General features: G+C 41.6%; 5 protein-coding genes across 5 annotated transcripts; 2 read left to right on the top strand and 3 right to left on the bottom strand.

Moving 5' to 3' along the window:
• The first annotated feature begins 35 nt into the window (after positions 1 to 35).
• On the top strand, positions 36 to 2,243 carry LOC145710163 (60 kDa heat shock protein, mitochondrial-like). The gene is given in 8 exon segments (XM_081787862.1): positions 36 to 284; positions 326 to 715; positions 777 to 909; positions 912 to 974; positions 1,060 to 1,301; positions 1,345 to 1,554; positions 1,599 to 1,750; positions 1,796 to 2,243. Coding segments are annotated over 8 exon segments (1,680 nt in total). The 5' UTR covers positions 36 to 98; the 3' UTR covers positions 2,100 to 2,243.
• A 39-nt stretch (positions 2,244 to 2,282) lies between these two features.
• Positions 2,283 to 6,450, top strand: LOC145710162 (uncharacterized). Its single transcript, XM_081787861.1, has 10 exons — positions 2,283 to 3,630; positions 3,673 to 3,887; positions 3,933 to 4,110; positions 4,391 to 4,494; positions 4,536 to 4,653; positions 5,313 to 5,395; positions 5,537 to 5,587; positions 5,631 to 5,733; positions 5,795 to 5,970; positions 6,010 to 6,450. The coding sequence occupies exons 1-10, from the start codon at positions 2,835 to 2,837 to the stop codon at positions 6,130 to 6,132; spliced, it is 1,947 nt and encodes a 648-aa protein (XP_081643987.1). The 5' UTR covers positions 2,283 to 2,834; the 3' UTR covers positions 6,133 to 6,450.
• A 183-nt stretch (positions 6,451 to 6,633) lies between these two features.
• LOC145707283 (dual oxidase maturation factor 1-like) lies at positions 6,634 to 9,523 on the bottom strand. Its single transcript, XM_081784785.1, has 8 exons — positions 9,420 to 9,523; positions 9,039 to 9,211; positions 8,777 to 8,992; positions 8,412 to 8,643; positions 8,115 to 8,343; positions 7,780 to 8,020; positions 7,388 to 7,682; positions 6,634 to 7,292 (listed from the first exon to the last, which is right to left on the bottom strand). The coding sequence occupies exons 3-8, from the start codon at positions 8,983 to 8,985 to the stop codon at positions 7,146 to 7,148; spliced, it is 1,353 nt and encodes a 450-aa protein (XP_081640911.1). The 5' UTR covers positions 8,986 to 8,992; positions 9,039 to 9,211; positions 9,420 to 9,523; the 3' UTR covers positions 6,634 to 7,145.
• Positions 9,524 to 13,713: 4,190 nt separating this feature from the next.
• On the bottom strand, positions 13,714 to 14,630 carry LOC145709137 (uncharacterized). The gene is made up of 3 exons (XM_081786819.1): positions 14,544 to 14,630; positions 14,310 to 14,483; positions 13,714 to 14,121 (listed from the first exon to the last, which is right to left on the bottom strand). The coding sequence occupies exons 1-3, from the start codon at positions 14,628 to 14,630 to the stop codon at positions 13,897 to 13,899; spliced, it is 486 nt and encodes a 161-aa protein (XP_081642945.1). The 3' UTR covers positions 13,714 to 13,896.
• A 569-nt stretch (positions 14,631 to 15,199) lies between these two features.
• On the bottom strand, positions 15,200 to 17,071 carry LOC145707611 (uncharacterized). Its single transcript, XM_081785166.1, has 8 exons — positions 16,978 to 17,071; positions 16,695 to 16,935; positions 16,335 to 16,648; positions 16,066 to 16,292; positions 15,911 to 16,022; positions 15,692 to 15,868; positions 15,408 to 15,647; positions 15,200 to 15,364 (listed from the first exon to the last, which is right to left on the bottom strand). Exons 1-8 carry the CDS (start codon positions 17,023 to 17,025, stop codon positions 15,275 to 15,277), a joined length of 1,449 nt encoding a protein of 482 aa, XP_081641292.1. The 5' UTR covers positions 17,026 to 17,071; the 3' UTR covers positions 15,200 to 15,274.
• Positions 17,072 to 17,870: the final 799 nt, after the last annotated feature.

The following is a 17,870-nucleotide window of genomic DNA, read 5'->3' as shown; positions in this document are numbered from 1 at the left end:
ATAATATCTGCGGGTCCTTCAAGGATCTATTAAGATAACTTTACTCTGAGGTCAAGCTAATTTAGTTTTGTTTTGTAGAGAGCACGTTAACTTTCAAAATGCTTCGAGCTGGACAAAAAGTCGTCGCCAAGCGTGGCGCCAAAGAAATCGCCTTCGGACTCCAGGCGAAGAAGGACATGATGAAGGGTATTAACAAGCTTGCCGACGCTGTTGCTTGCACCATGGGGCCAAAAGGCTCTACTGTTATTATTGAGAAGTCGTGGGGCGCTCCACAAATCACGAAGGTTTGTTATCAATTTCCATCTTCTATTCACTTTATATTCAGGATGGTGTTACCGTCGCAAAAAGCGTTGACCTACCCGATAAAATGGAGAACATTGGTGCCCGACTTGTTCAGGACGTCGCCAACAATACCAACGATAAAGCCGGTGATGGAACTACTGGAGCCACTGTCCTAGCACGTGCTATCATTGTTGAAGGAATGGAGAGAATCCAGAAAGGAGCCAACGGAACCGATGTACGACGAGGAATCCAGAAAGCGGTCAACATCGTTGTCGACAACCTGCAAGAGATCTCTAAGCCCGTTGAAACCTCGGAAGAAATTGCACAGGTCGCTACTATTTCCGCCAACGGAGATACTGAAGTTGGCGATTTGATTGCTCGCGCTATGGACAGAGTTGGTCGCCGAGGTGTCATTACTGTGAAGGATGGAAAGGTGATTTACTGTTAATTATTTCCACTAACGATTGACAAACTCTTAACGATTTTAATATTAGACTCTTGAAGACGAATTGGAAGTCACCGAAGGTATTAAATTCGACCGAGGCTACATCTCTCCCTACTTCATGACCGAGCAGAAGGGACTGAAGTGTGCCTACGAAAACGCCCTCGTCCTTCTTTCTGAGAAAAAATTTCTGAAGTGCAACCTCTTATTCCTGCCCTTGAATTTGCTGCAAAGAACCAGAAACCCCTCAGTAAGTGGGACTTGAGTAATAACTACCCATAATGTATGGGTATTCACCTTCAATTTATTTATGTATTTTCAAAATACTCTTTAAGTCATCATCGCCGAGGACGTCGATTCTGATGCCATTGCTGCTCTCGTCTTGAATCGCCTGAAAGGTGGCCTCAAAGTTGTCGCTGTTAAAGCTCCAGGCTTCGGTGACAATAGAAAGAACACTCTGAAGGATATTGGCATCGCGACTGGTGCCACTATTTTCAACGATGAAGCATTTGCCCTCAAGCTCGAAGATATCAAGCCTTCTGACTTCGGTCAAGTCGGCGAGCTTGTCGTCACTAAGGTTTCAAAGTCTTTAGGATTTTAGTAGTAACCGAATAACTCAGGATGACACACTTATGTTGAACGGAAACGGATCTGCGGATGCGATTTCTCGGCGATGCGAAGAAATTGATGATGCAGTTGCCTCCTCGAACTCTGAATACGAGAAAGAAAAGCTAGCAGAACGAAAGGCACGACTTTCTGGAGGTGTTGCTGTTCTCCGAATCGGCGGCGCTTCCGAAGTCGAAGTTGGCGAAAAGAAGGACCGAGTTGAGGTGAGAGTCCATTCTATGATTTAAATCCAAGGACATTTCTTGAGGACGCTCTCTGCGCAACCCGTGCTGCTGTCGAAGAAGGCATCGTCCCCGGTGGCGGAGTCGCTCTTCTCCGATGCGTTCCACTTCTTCAGAATGTCGACACTAAGAATTCTGATGAACAAATCGGCGTAGATGTTGTCAACCGAGCTATCCGGTAATCCTTCGCGTAAAGAATGTTTCTGATAATATATGCTTTCAGAATCCCTGCTACAACTATTGCCAACAACGCGGGCGTCGAAGGGCGCGCTATTGTCGAAAAGATCATGGCTGGTGAACCTGGCTATAATGCTCACACTGGCGAATTCATCGACATGATCAAGGCCGGAGTTATTGACCCAACAAAGGTTATCAAGCAGGCTCTTATCGATGCGTCCGGCGTCGCCTCACTCTTAACAACTGCTGAATGTGTGATTACGGAGAAGAAAGAAGAAGGCGCTCCTGCTAACCCAATGGCTGGTATGGGAGGCATGGGCGGTATGGGTGGAATGGGAGGCATGATGTGAGTTCATTACTCTTCAAATCCGTCGTCGATCAACTTGAATCTGACTTAGAAAAATTAAATTATCTTCTATTTCGTTCTCTCTGATCCTGTACCATGAAAATGCCAATGAATGTACACGATTAACTTAATAATATATTGCTGAAACCCAACAGATAAATAAACTTCAAATGTAATTTGTTAAAAGAATGTCGTTTTATATGGGTGGCGGAGGTGAATATCAGCCGCAGGGAACGGCCCCGTCGGGATTTGCTTACGGGACGTTTCCACAGCCACCCAACCAGCCTGTGCAGGTGATGGACGCTTCTGGTGGATACAGTTCGGGGTCAGCAAATGGAATGTATGACGCTCAGTGGCAGCTCGGTCGTTACGCGACTCAGATGCCTATGGGTGTCGTCCCAGGTACTCCAGCCGTGCCAACAAACTACCAAATGGGCACACCTATGGTCCAGACGCCCAATGTTGGCTATCGAATGTCGAGACCACCCGGAGTTTTTACTCATCAACCTAGAGGGGTGGCCACGGTGGATCACATCAACGAAATCACTTCGGAGGGAACCAGCAGCAGTCACAGTACAATAGAAACACTCCAGTCGGCCCGAAGCCTATCAAAGCGACAGAAATAAAGTCTTACTTATACGCCTGGTGCACTCAGAAGAAAATCAAACCAGAATACACGTATACGCCGATCGGTCGCAGTCCGAAGGTTCGATATGTATGCAACCTTGTTATAACAGGAATGGGCTACGAAGCGCAGCAAGAAGCACGGTCGAAACGCGAAGCGCAGACCCTTGCTGCTTGGGACTTTGTAGATCAAATGGTGGCGAAAGGTCTTATAAAGAAAGCCGAGCTTCCGATTAGGAACATTCAGATGGAAAGCGTAAAAAGCAACCACGATGGAAAAGAATCGGTTTCTTGCGAAGCGAAAAAGGATGAAGCTGATATAAATGGAGGGTGGAATATTGACAATGCCCGTCAAAGACTAAATCGCTTTTGTATGTCGGAACGTATCTCCTGCGACTTCGAAAACACTGTGGAGACCATTCACGACGGGCAGAAAATGACACACTCTATTCTTAAACTCGACGTTAAACGGCTAGGACCCAATCCTGTAGTAATCCGTGCAAAGGCGTCAAACAAGAAACAAGCAAATGCACAATGCGCGGTTATTGCTGTTCGGAAGCTATTTTCGCTAGGCGTGATCGAAAAACATGGTGAAGTGCCCAAACGATCGCGAGAAGGTCAAATGGAAGTCGAGGCAGGCCCAGTGAGCTCAAAACACGGCGTGAAAAGAAAACTGGACGAGCCGTTGAACTTTGACGAGAATGGAAATTGGACGCTTGAGACTGCTCGAGCAAAACTTCAAGATTATTTTGCGTCGATTGACAAGGATCTAAGCTTTAACGAAAAAGAAGTTGGAACCAATCAAGACAGACAGTATCAATATTCCGTCTCGCTAGAAATTAGTGGGAGGACTTTTGCAGCGGAAGCTATCGCCACAAATAAAAAGTCTGCCCAGAAAAAATGCGCTTTAGGTATGTTTAAAATTAGTGGATAAAAATAATTCATTCGTTTAGACATGGTTATTCAACTTTACAAGGCAAATTTAATAGATGGAAATACTGGCAAACGAATAAAACCGCGGCAAGGTCCCACCGCTGCCAAGAAAGTTAAAACGAGTACTGCTTACGTACACGGCGGACCTAAAATCATGCCAATCGCTAGAATTCTTATACCAAACTGGGGATCTGGTCGAACTACGCCTTTCGACGACAAACATCTCAAAGTGAAGGTAATCTATCTACCAATTACAAAATTATTTTATGCAAGCTTTTAGCTTGATATGCTTGAGCAAACTCAAGAGGAAAAACTTGCTGCCGGAGATAGTTTGATCGACGCAGAGACAATGCTGAGATCGACCTGTGAAAACATGAGTGCTGCTAAAGCTGAAGATGACAGACCGATTCAAGAGGTCTTCAGATCAGGTTGCTTTCCTAAGGGGACAATGATCAAGGAAGGTTTAACACACGAAAAGAATACTGAACAAAATATTTTTACAACCTACAGTTGTGTGTTCAAGTTTACCCGCTGTTTAGGGGTGCGGAAACTCCTCACACAACTGTACAATTGTGGGGTTGGTACACCCTCTTCCCGCACTTTTTATATTAATTTAATCTAGAGAGTGATTTCGGACAGGAAAGTCAAGTTCGTGCACTCTTGAGTCGACCCTTGACCCGCGATCTAGGGGTGCGCGACTTACATACAGAATTCTAGTAGTTGTTAAACTAATAAAGGGCGATCGACAACTCACTTTGATTATTTTAACGACGCAGAAGCCTTCAATAAAGACAATGACAGAAGTATACTGTTGTCTGAAAGAACACGCTCTCATTGAAAAAGTTGCATTCTGTTGAATTCGTCAGTTAAAACTCGTGTTTAGTTTTCCAACATCACCCATGACTACGAAAAGGCAAAGATAACGTTAGAACGTACCTTCCCGAAATTCACCATGAGTGTTGATCTCTGTTTCACATCGGAAAAAGTTGTTGAAACATCCGGTAAGTCACTGATTCAACTCACAATTAGCCACAATCATGAGTCGCGAACTAACCTTTTTCATATTTTTCCTTATGAAAAGCCTGCTCTTAACCCTGAGAGGTGTCTCTGATAGTTGTATTATATATTTTTTTGTATTACCTATTATACATATTTTTGTGATTTCGAATGTATAACCTCTCAGCGGCGCTCAAATCTCAGGGTTACACTCTTACTTCCAAGCTAAAGCCTTAAGATTAGTGAAATTGGAAGGAATTTCACTGAAATTAAGGAAGAAGTCACCAAGCTTGCGCTAGAATATGAGTCTATAACGCTTTCTTAGTGAATTCTAAGGAATATCTCGTTTTGGATCGAACGAGTGTCTTGAAAAGTCTGCTGGATTGAAAATATTCTTTTCAAGCACTCGCCAGAGTTTTACTTCATTTATTTACTTCTTCATTATTCAATTATCAACATCGTTTTACGATCTCAATACCAGACTCAGGCTTCATCGCTTATGAGTTCTGCTATAGTTTTCGTAAAGGCACACATCCAAGATTATAAACAGAGGTAGAAGACAAATTCTTGATATCAACGCACGAGTCCCACTGTCTGTACAGAATCGAAGAATTCTGTGCCGAGTGTTTCTCTGTGTCTGCGTCTCTCTTACTTCTGTTTATAGCTGATCCCGATCCCGTTGACTGCCTCCCGGTCCGAGTGTGCTTCAAATACTTGTCCGAGCTTCGCCACTCACAATTTTTCCAGGTAGAAATTCAGACAGAATCGGATAAAGCGATGTCATCATTTTTTCTTATGCATGTTCACTATTTTCAGTTTCAAGCAAATCTATGCCATTTTAAGCTCGAATTTTGTACTTTAAATATCGGTTTCTACTATTTTATTTAGCAATGCGCTCATCCTATGGTCAACGCTGTCCCCGTGGCTAGAATTATAAAGGTCGGCCACACTAATCTTGCATTAAAGCGAGCATATAATATAGAGCTTGTTCCAAGATGACGAATCGTGGGGCCAATTCTCTACCTGGACCTGTGACATGCTCCTGCAAAAGACGATGGAGTCAGCTAGGCATCCTCTTACAGCAGGTAGTACATTCGATTTGCTGCTTATGTTGTGTCTTCATTGATTGCACTAAAATATCCCAAGGAGACTGTCTGCGACGTTTTTTCTCGGCTTTATCAGTTGGCCTTGTTCTCAACAACGGGCACGGAATTGCTGATGTTACGAACGAGAACGCTAACCAAGTAGATGACTTAAGCAGGCAAGAGAGAGAAGACATTACTGGAAAAGCCCAGATTGCTCTTAGGCTCATTGCATTTGGGGTATTTTTTACAGTTAAACTATTTCTAACGTGAATTCAGTATATTCACAAGCTTCTCGATATTCCGAAGGTTTCGAAAGGTTCAAAAGGAGAGCCTAAAGTTGCCGGTGTCAAAGTTATAACTGAGGAAACGTCTTCTGTTTCAGCGCCCGCGTCAAAGTAGAATTCCTTCATTTTTAGAGACAATGTCATGTTCCTTCTTGTTCAACCTTCATTCTCGTATTCTTTTTATCTCATTCATAAACCCCGCTATATGCCGTTCGTTTTGAACTTCCGTATTCACCTTTAATTCCCTATCAAAATTCATTCTTTACGGAAAATCTTTTCTCCGTATCGTATTTTCTATTGACGAGTCACGCAGGTGCCTCCATTTTTCATCTTTCTTCCATTTTACAAATGTAGCATCCTGACTAGACTAATTCTGCGTAAATTGGCAATTCGTCAATACTGCCTACAAAGCTTATTAATAAAATTTCAAAGATTCATAAATATGAAGATATTCAATCAAACTCATCATAATAATTCATAAATACGAGTTATTATAATGGCTTCAATCTACCACAAGATTTTTCCCATCCTATGGTTCCTATTGTACAATGAGGGTCATATTTTGATAGAAAAGGTTCAGGAATAACTTCAGCACTTGCAAGAAAGAGAGTTTGAATAAGATGTTTGAGAGTTTATTCTTTTTTTTTCATTTTTGTTTGTAATAATTCTTAATCATCGATCGTGTGTGAGATCTGAGTTAATCATTGTTACATCGGCTCAAAAGTTTTCACATTCCCAAATGTGTGAGTTTAGATTTTTTCAATTTTTGAACTTTTCTCGGCATCGCCGCTTTGTGTGATACTGGCCGCCTTTTGGTTTTGCACTTTAACCAAAGTCGGTATTTTGTGGTGATTCAGACAATATATAAATATTCGGAATGAACTGTTGAAGAGTTATACAAGCTATCTACAGATTTTGTGCGTTTTCCATCTCAAGCCGAGTGACTTTCTCTCTCGGTTTGAGATAGCCGCTCTGATCCATGGCTTTTCGACTATGGATGAGAGCGCTGGAAACGGGAAGAAGGTTTTGAAGTGTGTTTGCTCATCGAGGTGCAAGTTAAACTGCTCTGAGGGTAAAATAAAATTGCGTCTTCTTTCGAAAAGGGTCTTTTCATCGCCATTTCGACCTTTAGACCATCTGGTCCAGGTCAATTTCAGAAGCTGTATCCGTCGAAATAGTCGACTGCGTACGGTAGTTTGCATTATCCACAACTGAGCCCTCACTCAGCGTCGGCAAAGACCGACAAGAGAGAGAGCCGTCTGATGTAAAATGGGGCTAAAATCAAATAAGAACCTTGTAAGTTTTATCCAAAACTAATATGAATAACTTAGCGCCGCTAAATATTTTCATATAGGCTAGGGTTTCCGTACCTGGCTACCAAAGTTTCCGGGTTCCAAGATTTTCCAATCGCCATAAGACAAGGTTTGGTCAACATCGGCGGAAATAGAGACTGCTGAACCGCGTCGTTCGGCTTTCTTTCGTGATTCTCGGTTAGCTTCGACGGCTTTCTTGCGAAGCTGCTTTTTGGCAAATTTTTCCTCATTCTCATATCGCATTGTAAGTGCCTTTGGGTAGAGTTTACGCGCGTTGACGATCTGGAGGACCGCCTTAGATGTCTCCGTTTCGTATTTCGCTTTGTTAGGTAAGTCCTTCGCCAGAATTTCGCTGAAATTAAATGTAAGACTCTGAACGAAAGTCGACTTATCAACAATAATTTTCGTGAAGTAATTTTCGTTTATGATTTCAAGCAAAAACAACTTACTTTTTGCATTTAATGCATCGTTCGCCATTCTGTTCGCACTCATAACATTCTTCGTCGTCGTACGGTGCATACGCAAGGATCTCACGGATAACAGAAGTTGCATAGCAATCCATGAAAAGGATTGTGATAGCAACGATAATCGAAAGCAGCGCCATTCCCATGTTGAGCGACCAGTTCCAGCCGAACTGGAATCGGATGCCCTCTGGAACTTCTGGCAAGAAGAAAGTGATGTTTGGCGTCACTGAAAAGTGAAATGAATTAAAGCGAAAGACCAAAATTTCTAACAGTAGGCATCGTTCAAAATGAAGAAAATTTTTAATGAAAGAAATACTTACCAGAAATGAAAACATTTGCGATTATCTGGGAAAGTCCAGAAATAAGCAAGAATTGAGCTCCAATAGAGATTGCTTTGTTTAGGACGGCGCAGCTCAAACCCCAGAGAAGAAGTGCAAGTATTTGGAATGCTAGCGCAAGTCGAAAAAAGAGCTGAAGCTTGAGCGTTCGTTGCTGAGACATGGAGGTACTTTGAGAGGTAAAGTATGATGCCACCTTGAGTAGAGGTTCCTAAAACAATCGATAGAATTGCGTTATGTCCGCGAAGAACTAAAAATCGTGCTTATTCAATTACTTACAGGTTTATACTGACGAACAAGCGAGTCGAAGTCTGTATCGACGTTCGAGTAGGAGATTCGCTCATTCCAGTGGTGGTTGGGGTGGCTAAGCTCATCCAGGGCTCGAAGGGTGATGTTCACATTCGAGAAACCCATCTGCACTTTGATCTTGGACTCAACAGCGAGATTGTCGAGTGGGAAGTATTGGATTTTTGCCGAACTTTCGGCGACAACCCATTCCGTGCAGAAGAAACTGAAATTTAGATTGAGTTTATTTCAACAGAGTCGTATTCGACCAAGAGCAATTAAATTATATAACTCATTTCTACTAAGGTGTGGCCTAATGGCCTCATAAAAACTTCTACTTTGTTGAAATTTGTTTTTACCTAAAAATAAACCAGATTCCCATAGAACCAAGTAGAAGGACTCGTATGGCGGCAAAAGCGCGTTCTCTTCCTCGTATTCCGGGCAAGATCACACAAAAGCCAATGATAAGTGCGAAGGCGACCAGTAAAAGCGGCAGAAAGACGGGTTCAAGCATAACAGGAGTTCGTCTCTCTTTGAATACTGGGATTTCTACCACGTCGGAACTCATTTTCTGTCTGAAGACGGGATTAGTGCTAAGTTTAAGTTCAAAGGAAAAATTACCTGTGGAGTTTCTTTGTGGTCTGTGTGGCGTTTGTATCGAGTTGAAATCTGTGGCGCAAAAAGTGAAGGGGCCAGAGAAAGTTCAAGTGGTTGAACGTAATTTGAATAAAAGTCGAGGAGGTTTCACCAGGTTCGTCACCAGTTAATTATTTGAGATTTATTTCGTTGGGAAGCTAGAAAATGAATTGACTTTTAGAAAAAGTGTTGATAGTTTTAAAACGTCTCGAATTTATTCCAATTATTCATGGCTTCTGGCAACTCTAAGTCAAGTAGCGTGGAGAAGGGGATTTTCTCTCGAATTACGTAAAATCGTACTCGCACGCTTTTAACTTTTGAGAATCAGCATAATCATGTATTCATTACAATTACTGAGTTGGTTACCTAAAGTTTTGGGAATGGAAAAGCGGGAATCGATGTCACAGCGTCGTCGGTCAGCAAAATATTGACTTTGGTTGAGTCTCTTGCTAAATGACCCGGACTTTTCAAGGGCTCAAGACATTGTTCAAAAGTAAGTAACTCTGATCGTCAGAGGAATCTTGCTCGATTGAGAACTGTTCGGACGTCGTAAACCACCGAAATGGGTGGCTTTACTCAAACCTTCAACTAATACGTGATTCAAACGACCCTTGGCGAGTATAGAAGTAACATGTTTCTTCAAAATGAATCTTTAGGTTTAATTTGATTTAAAAAGATAAGCTTTGGCTTGGGTATACATTGCATCGCGCTCTTTAGCATTTTGTTTGGGTTTGGTTCATAAAGAAAATTTCCCCGCGATATTCTGCGGTCTGGCTTATGCAACTCGCTTGTCAAACGGGCCGATAAACAACAATTGTCACGGTCGACGATGGCCCATTGCTTCCTCGAAGTTCAAAAATGCGAAGAGGAAGACGTTCACTAATTTCCTTGCTGACCGCTAATGTGGTACAACTTGTGGGGATGAATTGGTTGCTACTAGGCTCACCATTATCATAAATTAGCAATTTCGAATGGGAGCAGCAATTCAATCCTCTATCCTCTAAGTTCTTCTACAATGTCGACACGACATTAAATTGATAAAAGTTATTTCATTTATTATTCATACAAATGTTGAAAAGATATTTACATCGACACTCTCGTCAACTTTGCTAGCATCATTAAACCTTTTTTGTTGAATCAAGATAAATTGTCACAGTGTCATCACTGCTACGATTAAAAAATTCGATTAAAAAAAAGCGTTCTCGCTTTAGCCGTTTTAGTTTTCCTCTACTTCTGGCGATAATGTCTTCGTCGATAATTTGAACGATCTCTTTGCATTTTTCTCTAGTTTGAGTAGTATGATATTAATTTGTTTTTGTTTGTCTACAATTTTATTTAGATGCTTTCTATTTTTAAATAGTAGTGTCTTTGCCCGGCCCTGTAGTTTGACGTTATGGTCGCAATTCGCTGGGGCTGGGTTCGGCCCGCGCTTGCGATCCTCGTGGTGGTGGAGGCGCCAACCAACGAAAACTTCACTACACCGCCAATACGCGCTCTCTGATGCAATCGCGCGCACCTGACCCAATTTACAGTTTTTACTTTCCTGAACGTGTGCCCAAGCTCAGCGCAAAAATAATTCCTCAATACAGGAATAAAGATAATTGATAACGCAGTTTACGTATCGTTTCTCGCGCAATCGCTCTCTATATGTTTCTAATGAGGCTTTTGGACCAAAAAGCAATCACTTGAGCTGAAGTAGAAAAATAAAAATGATAGTTTCAAGTCAATCATTCAATAAATTTTCCCAAACTTTTCAGTAGATCAGTTTTTTCAGTGAATATCTTGTTCGATACATTCCTTATTTTCGAAAGAACAGAAACCTGAAATTTAAGAAAAGTGGTCCTCATGCAGAGCAGTTGGAAGAACGGCCCTTTTGACCAATGGGATTATAAGATGGAGTCTTGGCCACTTCATTACTGGGAATTGGCGGACGTCGCTTTTCGCGAAATTGGTTGAGCGCGGCAAGACACCACACTCAGCGCTCCACCAAGCAGCACCACACCGAAGTCAGAAGCATCGCGCGGGCTCGAGAAGGCTCTACTGCATTAGTCCGTCGTAACCCGCGCTACCTTGTGACATCAGAAGATGCCTCAACAGATGTCAACAACGACAAGCCACGAGAAACTGCATTCATCGAAGCACACTGAACAGATTGTCATCACTTGATCTTTCGAACTACGAAATTCTTTTATTACTATCAATTTATTCAGTTCTCCTAATTGAGTTTCATTTACTGAAAAAAAGCCCATTTCAGTCAACCCTTACCCAACGCAAAGTAACGCAAAGAAATATAGCTTGGTTCATTTTCTTTTAGAGACGTTAATGCGCGAACTTATTGAATTGAAAATGTAAAAGTCTTGGCATTTCGACGTAACCAGAGAGAATAGGCCACTTGGTCCCGCCCTGCTCTTGTTTACTAAAGCGAATGATAGAGAAGGAGTCTCGGAGATAGCTCCGCTTATATTTGGATTTGATAACGCCGATTTGAAAACATCGGAATCGGTAGCGGAGAAATGACAAAAGAATAGACTGGAACAAGTGTTGCTTTTCAAGGATAATCACAAGGCTGCAAACTACTGAAGATCACTTGATGAGAACAAACTGATTTTTGAAAACCCTTGGTCATAAGTTTATATGCTTTGAAGACATTGTCTTCTTTTAAATTTTTACGCGAAATCATAAGCGAGTTTTAATGGAACACCACCAAAAAAACCATAAAATTCAAACAGACTTGCATTAAATTCACGACGGAACAAATATCTAGTTGAGTGATAATTTTGCTGGGTTATTCCGAGATAATCTTCAGTTCTTCATTGCTTTCAAGGCTTACATGTCTTTTTCAACGAGCCTAAGAATATGTCTCAAACAGGCAAGATTTGTCAAGAGCGTTACAAATTTCTTGGGTAGTAAGAGATTTGTGGTGTCTAATTTACGAAATAAGAAATCGGTGGAGGCACTTACGAATGTACTCATTAAAGTTGCATAGTGGCGCCGGTGGAGTACGAAGAGGAAGAAAACCTGAGAATCGTAAGGCGCCGCGGGCATTTGCGTCATTCTTTCGATCAGTTCCGAGGGAAAGCGCGGCCAGTCCCGTGAGACTTAGCTAGGCCCAGCTAGAATAGCCGAAACAATAAACACAAAGACGAAAAACGAATCAGCGTTCACCCGTTAAAACAAACCGACAATTCACTTGGATACATCACATCTGAAGGTCCTTATTTAATCAAAATGCTACAAGTCCTTTTCCTGCTGATTTGCTAATTGATTGTTCTTTTCAAATTGGTTCTGCCCTTTCGAATCGGTGGAGACGAGGTAATCATCAAATTTTTTAATTTTTGAAGATTATCTTGGGATAGTTTTTTTGTTGAATGATTTATTGAGTTTAGATGATAGTGTTGAAGAACTCAACAGAAACATGTTCCTTCTCGAAGTCGACGGAAAGCTTGGCGGTGACGATGTCGGTGTTCATTCGGAAGAAAACTCGTCGGCCGAACTGCTCCTCAATCGTGTGAATCTCCAATGGCGCGCTCATGTGATTCTCTCGGAAGTCCCAGTCTTGAAAGTTGACGCCGGGCAGGAGCTCGACGAGGGTGACGACGTGGTCGAGCATCTCGTCGATTGACTCGAAGCTTGGTTTCTCGTCTGTTGGGAATTTGATCTGCATTGGAGGAGCATTCTTCAGCTCAGCAAAACCCATCTTGTCAGCGTGTGTGTTTTGCAGTCGGTCCTCTTGTTTGTTATCGTAGTTGTCTTGCTGTGAAAATCGGATAACTAGAATTATTGTTTGTGACGATGAAACTCCCCGCCGGGCAGGTTTTTATGGCCCAAGATTACCAGGTGGCGCACTTTTCGGCGCACTCTCGCGGCTATTTTTGGAAGCAGCCTCTCGAAAGTCTGGGAAAGTCTCTGTTTTAGCACCTTCGTTATCAAACTTTGAAGGACCGCAGGATCGTTTTTTAGTTGACCTCTCGGAAATGCGTAAATTTCAACCACGAAGCTATCAATTTGAAAATAGATCGCGAAAAACTCTCGAAAAAAACTACCTAGGCGGATTTTTCGCCGTGAATCCGGATCTGTCAAGAAAAAAAATGTGTTTTCGAGTTGACGATTTTCCCGCCAAAAATTGAACAGCTTTGCCAAAGCCAGGATTTAAGAAGTGAACATTTTATTTTATATCAAAAAGCAAAAATATATAAATATTAACCAAGAACAGCTTGGTAAAGTTCAGAGTCCTCGACTTCTTCGACTTGCTCTCTGGCAATCAGGAGGGCCACGACCTATAAATTGTTTTTTACGAATAATGTTCTTAATTAGTGATCAATTACTTCATCCGTGTTTCGAAGAGTTTGAACAGCAAAGTTGTGTGTGACGCCGACGAGGTTAATGCCGTTAACTTCAGCGATTTGATCCGCAACACGGATTCCTTTTTTGGTTTTCTTACAGTCCAACTACATGAGACACTAGCATATCAGAAAACCTGTTGCCTGCTTTTTCCGCTGCGCCACCTTCAACCACGTGTTTCACATAGATTCTGTGGAGGGGTTTTTATTTTCAAACCGACTCATTTTCTGATTTGCTCTGGAAGAAAAGGAACTTTATGAGTGTTTATGATTTCGATGGCGGAGCTCGTATGAAAAATTAAAAACCGTGATCCCCGAGTCGCTCGATATCTGGATCTACCCCCATTGCGACGATTCCAAGTCCAAATCCTGATGAGTCCTTTTCAAGTGTGACCATGTATTTTGTCATTTCTTCGAGTCGAAGTTCAAGCTCGTAAATAGCTGTCAACGGTGATTTAAAATCCTCTTCGCAATGCGAAGTTCCCATCATATATCATTTGATGTTAGTGAAAATGACGACCGATTCCTTGAGAGACATTAGGATCCACGTCTGGCTCGGCTCTTTCATAATCCTCGCTAAGATGGGTTTCGCCACAGAGAATGGGCTCAGTACTCCATCTGAGCTTCTTGCGTGTAAGAGGAATCTCCCATGGCTCCTCTTTTGGCATTCCTGGAACAAGTTTGTAGGGAAGATCGTAATTCCAGTAGACTTTTTTCTGCGCTGGCGGCTAAATTTTTGGTTACGTATGATAATCATACTATTATTTCTCAAAGGAGGGGCAACTGAACGAAAGAGTCGGGCGTCCGATTTTGGCGCCGAAAATAGCTTCGTGCTAATCCCATCAAGAAAGACACCGCTGAGAACGGCAAAACGCCTTACCGATCTCTTTCTCTCGCTCTTATAAAAAGTGCTTACCTCTTCATCCTTTTTATACTTGCTCGAATTCTTGTTTCTTATTTTTCTCCACAGGTTCTTGATGGACTTTCGCTTTGACGTCTTCCGATCCAGATTTGATGAAGCACTGGGAGCAATACTGGTCACCTCGTCGTCATTGCTTAGACTCCTTGGAGATGATCCGATGAATGAGAACTTAGAAAAAGTTAGTTTAAAAAAATATAAGATAATCCTTGCGATGTTTTGGCGGCGAACGTATTCTTCTTCCTGAAACCGCACAGGTGAAGCATCTCTATTGATTCTTGCTGAACTCTTTCTGGTTGCAAAAGTGCGAAATCTCATTGAGTAAAATATTTCGAAAAATAAATAACAAATATAAAAAACACGAGTTCGAGAAAAAATAGTTGCACATGCAATTGAAAATTTTATGTAAAAATCTCGATTTCGACTTTCACAGCCTTCCTGAATCTCCTTTGTTTGTGAAGAAATTGTTGTGCAAGAGCTATCTCTTGAAAAAGTTTTTTAGTCTCGTGGAATTTTTCTTTGATAAATGCCCTTTCAGGGTGATTGTCGAATTCGTCTTTTTTCAGGGTTTATCTCTACTTATTTATTTGCGAAAAATACTTTTTTTAACCCTTGACAAGTGCTTTACTTCTTTCATTTCTAGTCTTTTTCAAATTTTCAGAGTCGAAGAATCTTCTTGACTTGCGGAAACTTCGGTTACGTGACTAGAATGGACGCAAATCACAAAGATTATCCACAAAACTTACCTCTCTAGTAAGTTCCAAGCTTTCACGCCTGGTTCTTGAACTCATCCTTACTTAATTTCTCTGTCGATTTTATTTACTTCCGCTCAGCGTAAGCCCTTCATTTAAATGTTTTAAGAGGGTAGACGTAAAATATTTAACAATTTATTTTTTCGTATTTATAGATTTTTAACATCAGTGACAATGATTGAATGTAGAAGAGAGTTGCATGTTTCGATCTTATTTGTTTCTCGACTCGAGTTCTTTCAGACAATCCACGCGAACTTGAAGACTTTCTATCATTTCCTCGAGATCTTCAACGCTCACGGGCTAAATAGTTAGGAATGAGTTGTTGGCTGATTTCAATACTTACCTTGTCTTTTTCTTTGGCGTATTTGGATTCAATCACTGCAAGAGCTTGGAAGATTTTTTTATACAAATCTTGATTATCGTCCATATAAAGAGGTGGGAGGCGCAAAGAGTGTTGCCCCAAGACTCTCGGGTGGTTGACTTCTTTGTGCGCAGAACTCTTTGTGCTCTTTCTCAGCCAAAGCACCATGAATTTGACTAACCAGTAGAAATCCAGGAACAAGATCAGTGGTGGTGTTATTGGCTTAATAGATTAATCGACAACTAGAACTAGCTATTACCGAGTACCTTTGCAGGATTGTTGTAATATTCGATCACCAAGTTGTATCGTTGTTTCTTCCAGATGATAGACGAGTCTCCACGCACTCTCGAGTACGTAGTCGCAAACATAGCAACGAGCAAGTTGAGAATCATGACAACAGCGAAGAGAACGTACAACATCAGGAACACCGAGTTAACCCAGTACTAAAATATCAAGATAGTTTCAAATTCGATGCAAAAGCATACTCTTTCAGGACATCTCGAGAAATCGCCATTCTGAGCATTTGGATCGCTTGGAATAAAAAGAGCTCTTTCGTCTCCTGCAAGATTTTGAAACTCAGGAATTCCATATTTCACGCTGAAAGAATCGAATCAACACTTTTTTGACTGTTGTTGTTTACCTCATCCATTTCGTCTTTTCATTTTTGAAAAGATTAACATCAACTATAAGTCCGTTTTTACGAACGGCGAAGTTGTCTCTTAGCGATTGCAGCTCAATTAGACCGTACACTGAGAGTGGCGAGTTGTTTGGAAGTAAATTTTTTGGACGATAGTAGGGAACATCGTACAGTGGGTGAGTTTCCTCCACTCCTGATACTGTCATTATCTTATCTTGGAGATATGAGTACTAAAGAAGCGATTATCAATTTTAGCCAACTTTTGGATTTACCTTATTTCCTTCGGGATTGAATATCTCGGTGTCGTTGGCGTTGGGCGCTCCCCTTGGCGTAAGAAAGATACGGCTGTTCGGGATGCAGTTGTCAACAGTTTCGAAGGCGTAGTCTGATAATTCGGATTTGAACATTTCACCGAAGAGCATCATGAATGGCTTGAAGAACATTGTCTCATACTTGGAAGCTCTTGTCTCGTTCGGATACAACAAAGACATCATAATAATTCCGAAAGGAACAACGAAAATCAGTAAAATTCCACAGAAGACAATAAAGTCCTTGATCATTTCTCCGATAGCGATTGTAAGAGGTCCTTAATATTCAAATTTGCAAATCGGCTATTGAATACGGTCTTTTACCAAGAAGACTATTTAGTGCATAGAATTGCAGGGCCGAGACGAACATCATGAAGAAAGCAATCATATAGCAGAGGTGAGCCCACTTGACCAAAACGTTCACTTCAAAAAAGCTTTCGTCGGCCAGTTTTGTGTCGTAAATCGCATTACTTAAAATGACCGGTGGACACAGCTCGCTCTCAGTTGCTGTTGAATTTTCACCAAAGAGCCGCTCAGCTTCTTCCGGAGGAATGGCCTGATAAGCCTATAATTTGTTTTATTTTATGAATAACAGTGCCCTTCTGACCATATATCGGAAGATAACACCGAGGATAGAGAAGGCTAGTGCGATCATGTATATCCAATTGTAGCCATCGTTCAGAAGTCCGTTTATCTTTTGCCTCACTTGCATTAGGCTTTTCGGTTGTTTTGTTTTTATGTCCGTGTCAATATGATTTGTAAGGCGCGCCATCAGAAATTATAGCTCTTTCACGATTCTTTAATAGCTCCATGTTTGCGAGAGAAGACAGATTAGAATTTTTGACGAGCAAAGTCGCCGTACTATTTATTAATCTGCTGATGCGAGCCACTTGGGTTATAACGAGCTTCCTCGTAAATATAGCATTTCAACATATTCCCAATATTTGAAGACAAATTTTTATGAGAGCTACTAGTAGTTAGTTGCTATCAATCATTGTCAGTGTATGCCGAAAGCCGTTCCTGTGCAACCACTCATCGCAATGAACTTCCTGACTCTTTCCATGCACGTGGCGAACAAAGTAACAATAACTACATATTCTTGCCACTGCGGCTGTAGGCAAAACTTTCGCATAAGGACCCAAATGAAGAATGCCAGAAAGCCAAAGAAAATTAGAATGTTATAGAAAAATGTTGTCACTGGCGCTGTCATGAAAATTGCTAGCTTCTTGAAGTATCCTAGTTCGCGAGTGTCCGTTTTCTAAATGCTTTACTTATTTCTTTAGATCGTCGTAAGTAATAAATACGGTTTTGTTCTTCTTGGTCTTCTTGAGTGTGCTCCAAGAGAAAATGGGGGCATCGTAGTCGACATGAATATCGTTGGCTGAAGGCAGCATTAGCGGCGCGATAGGCGGCAGCAGCCAAGCAGCAATCAGCGGTCCCCATCTTCCCTCTGGTTCTATTCCTCCGTACCAAATTTTCGTGACAAGTTCTTGAACAGTG

The sequence above is a fragment of the Oikopleura dioica genome, chromosome XSR (genome assembly GCF_907165135.1).
Source record: "Oikopleura dioica chromosome XSR, OKI2018_I68_1.0, whole genome shotgun sequence".
Taxonomy (NCBI): Eukaryota; Metazoa; Chordata; class Appendicularia; order Copelata; family Oikopleuridae; genus Oikopleura; species Oikopleura dioica.
Note: the sequence above shows the minus strand (reverse complement) of the source record. Positions and strands in the feature narration are given on the sequence as shown.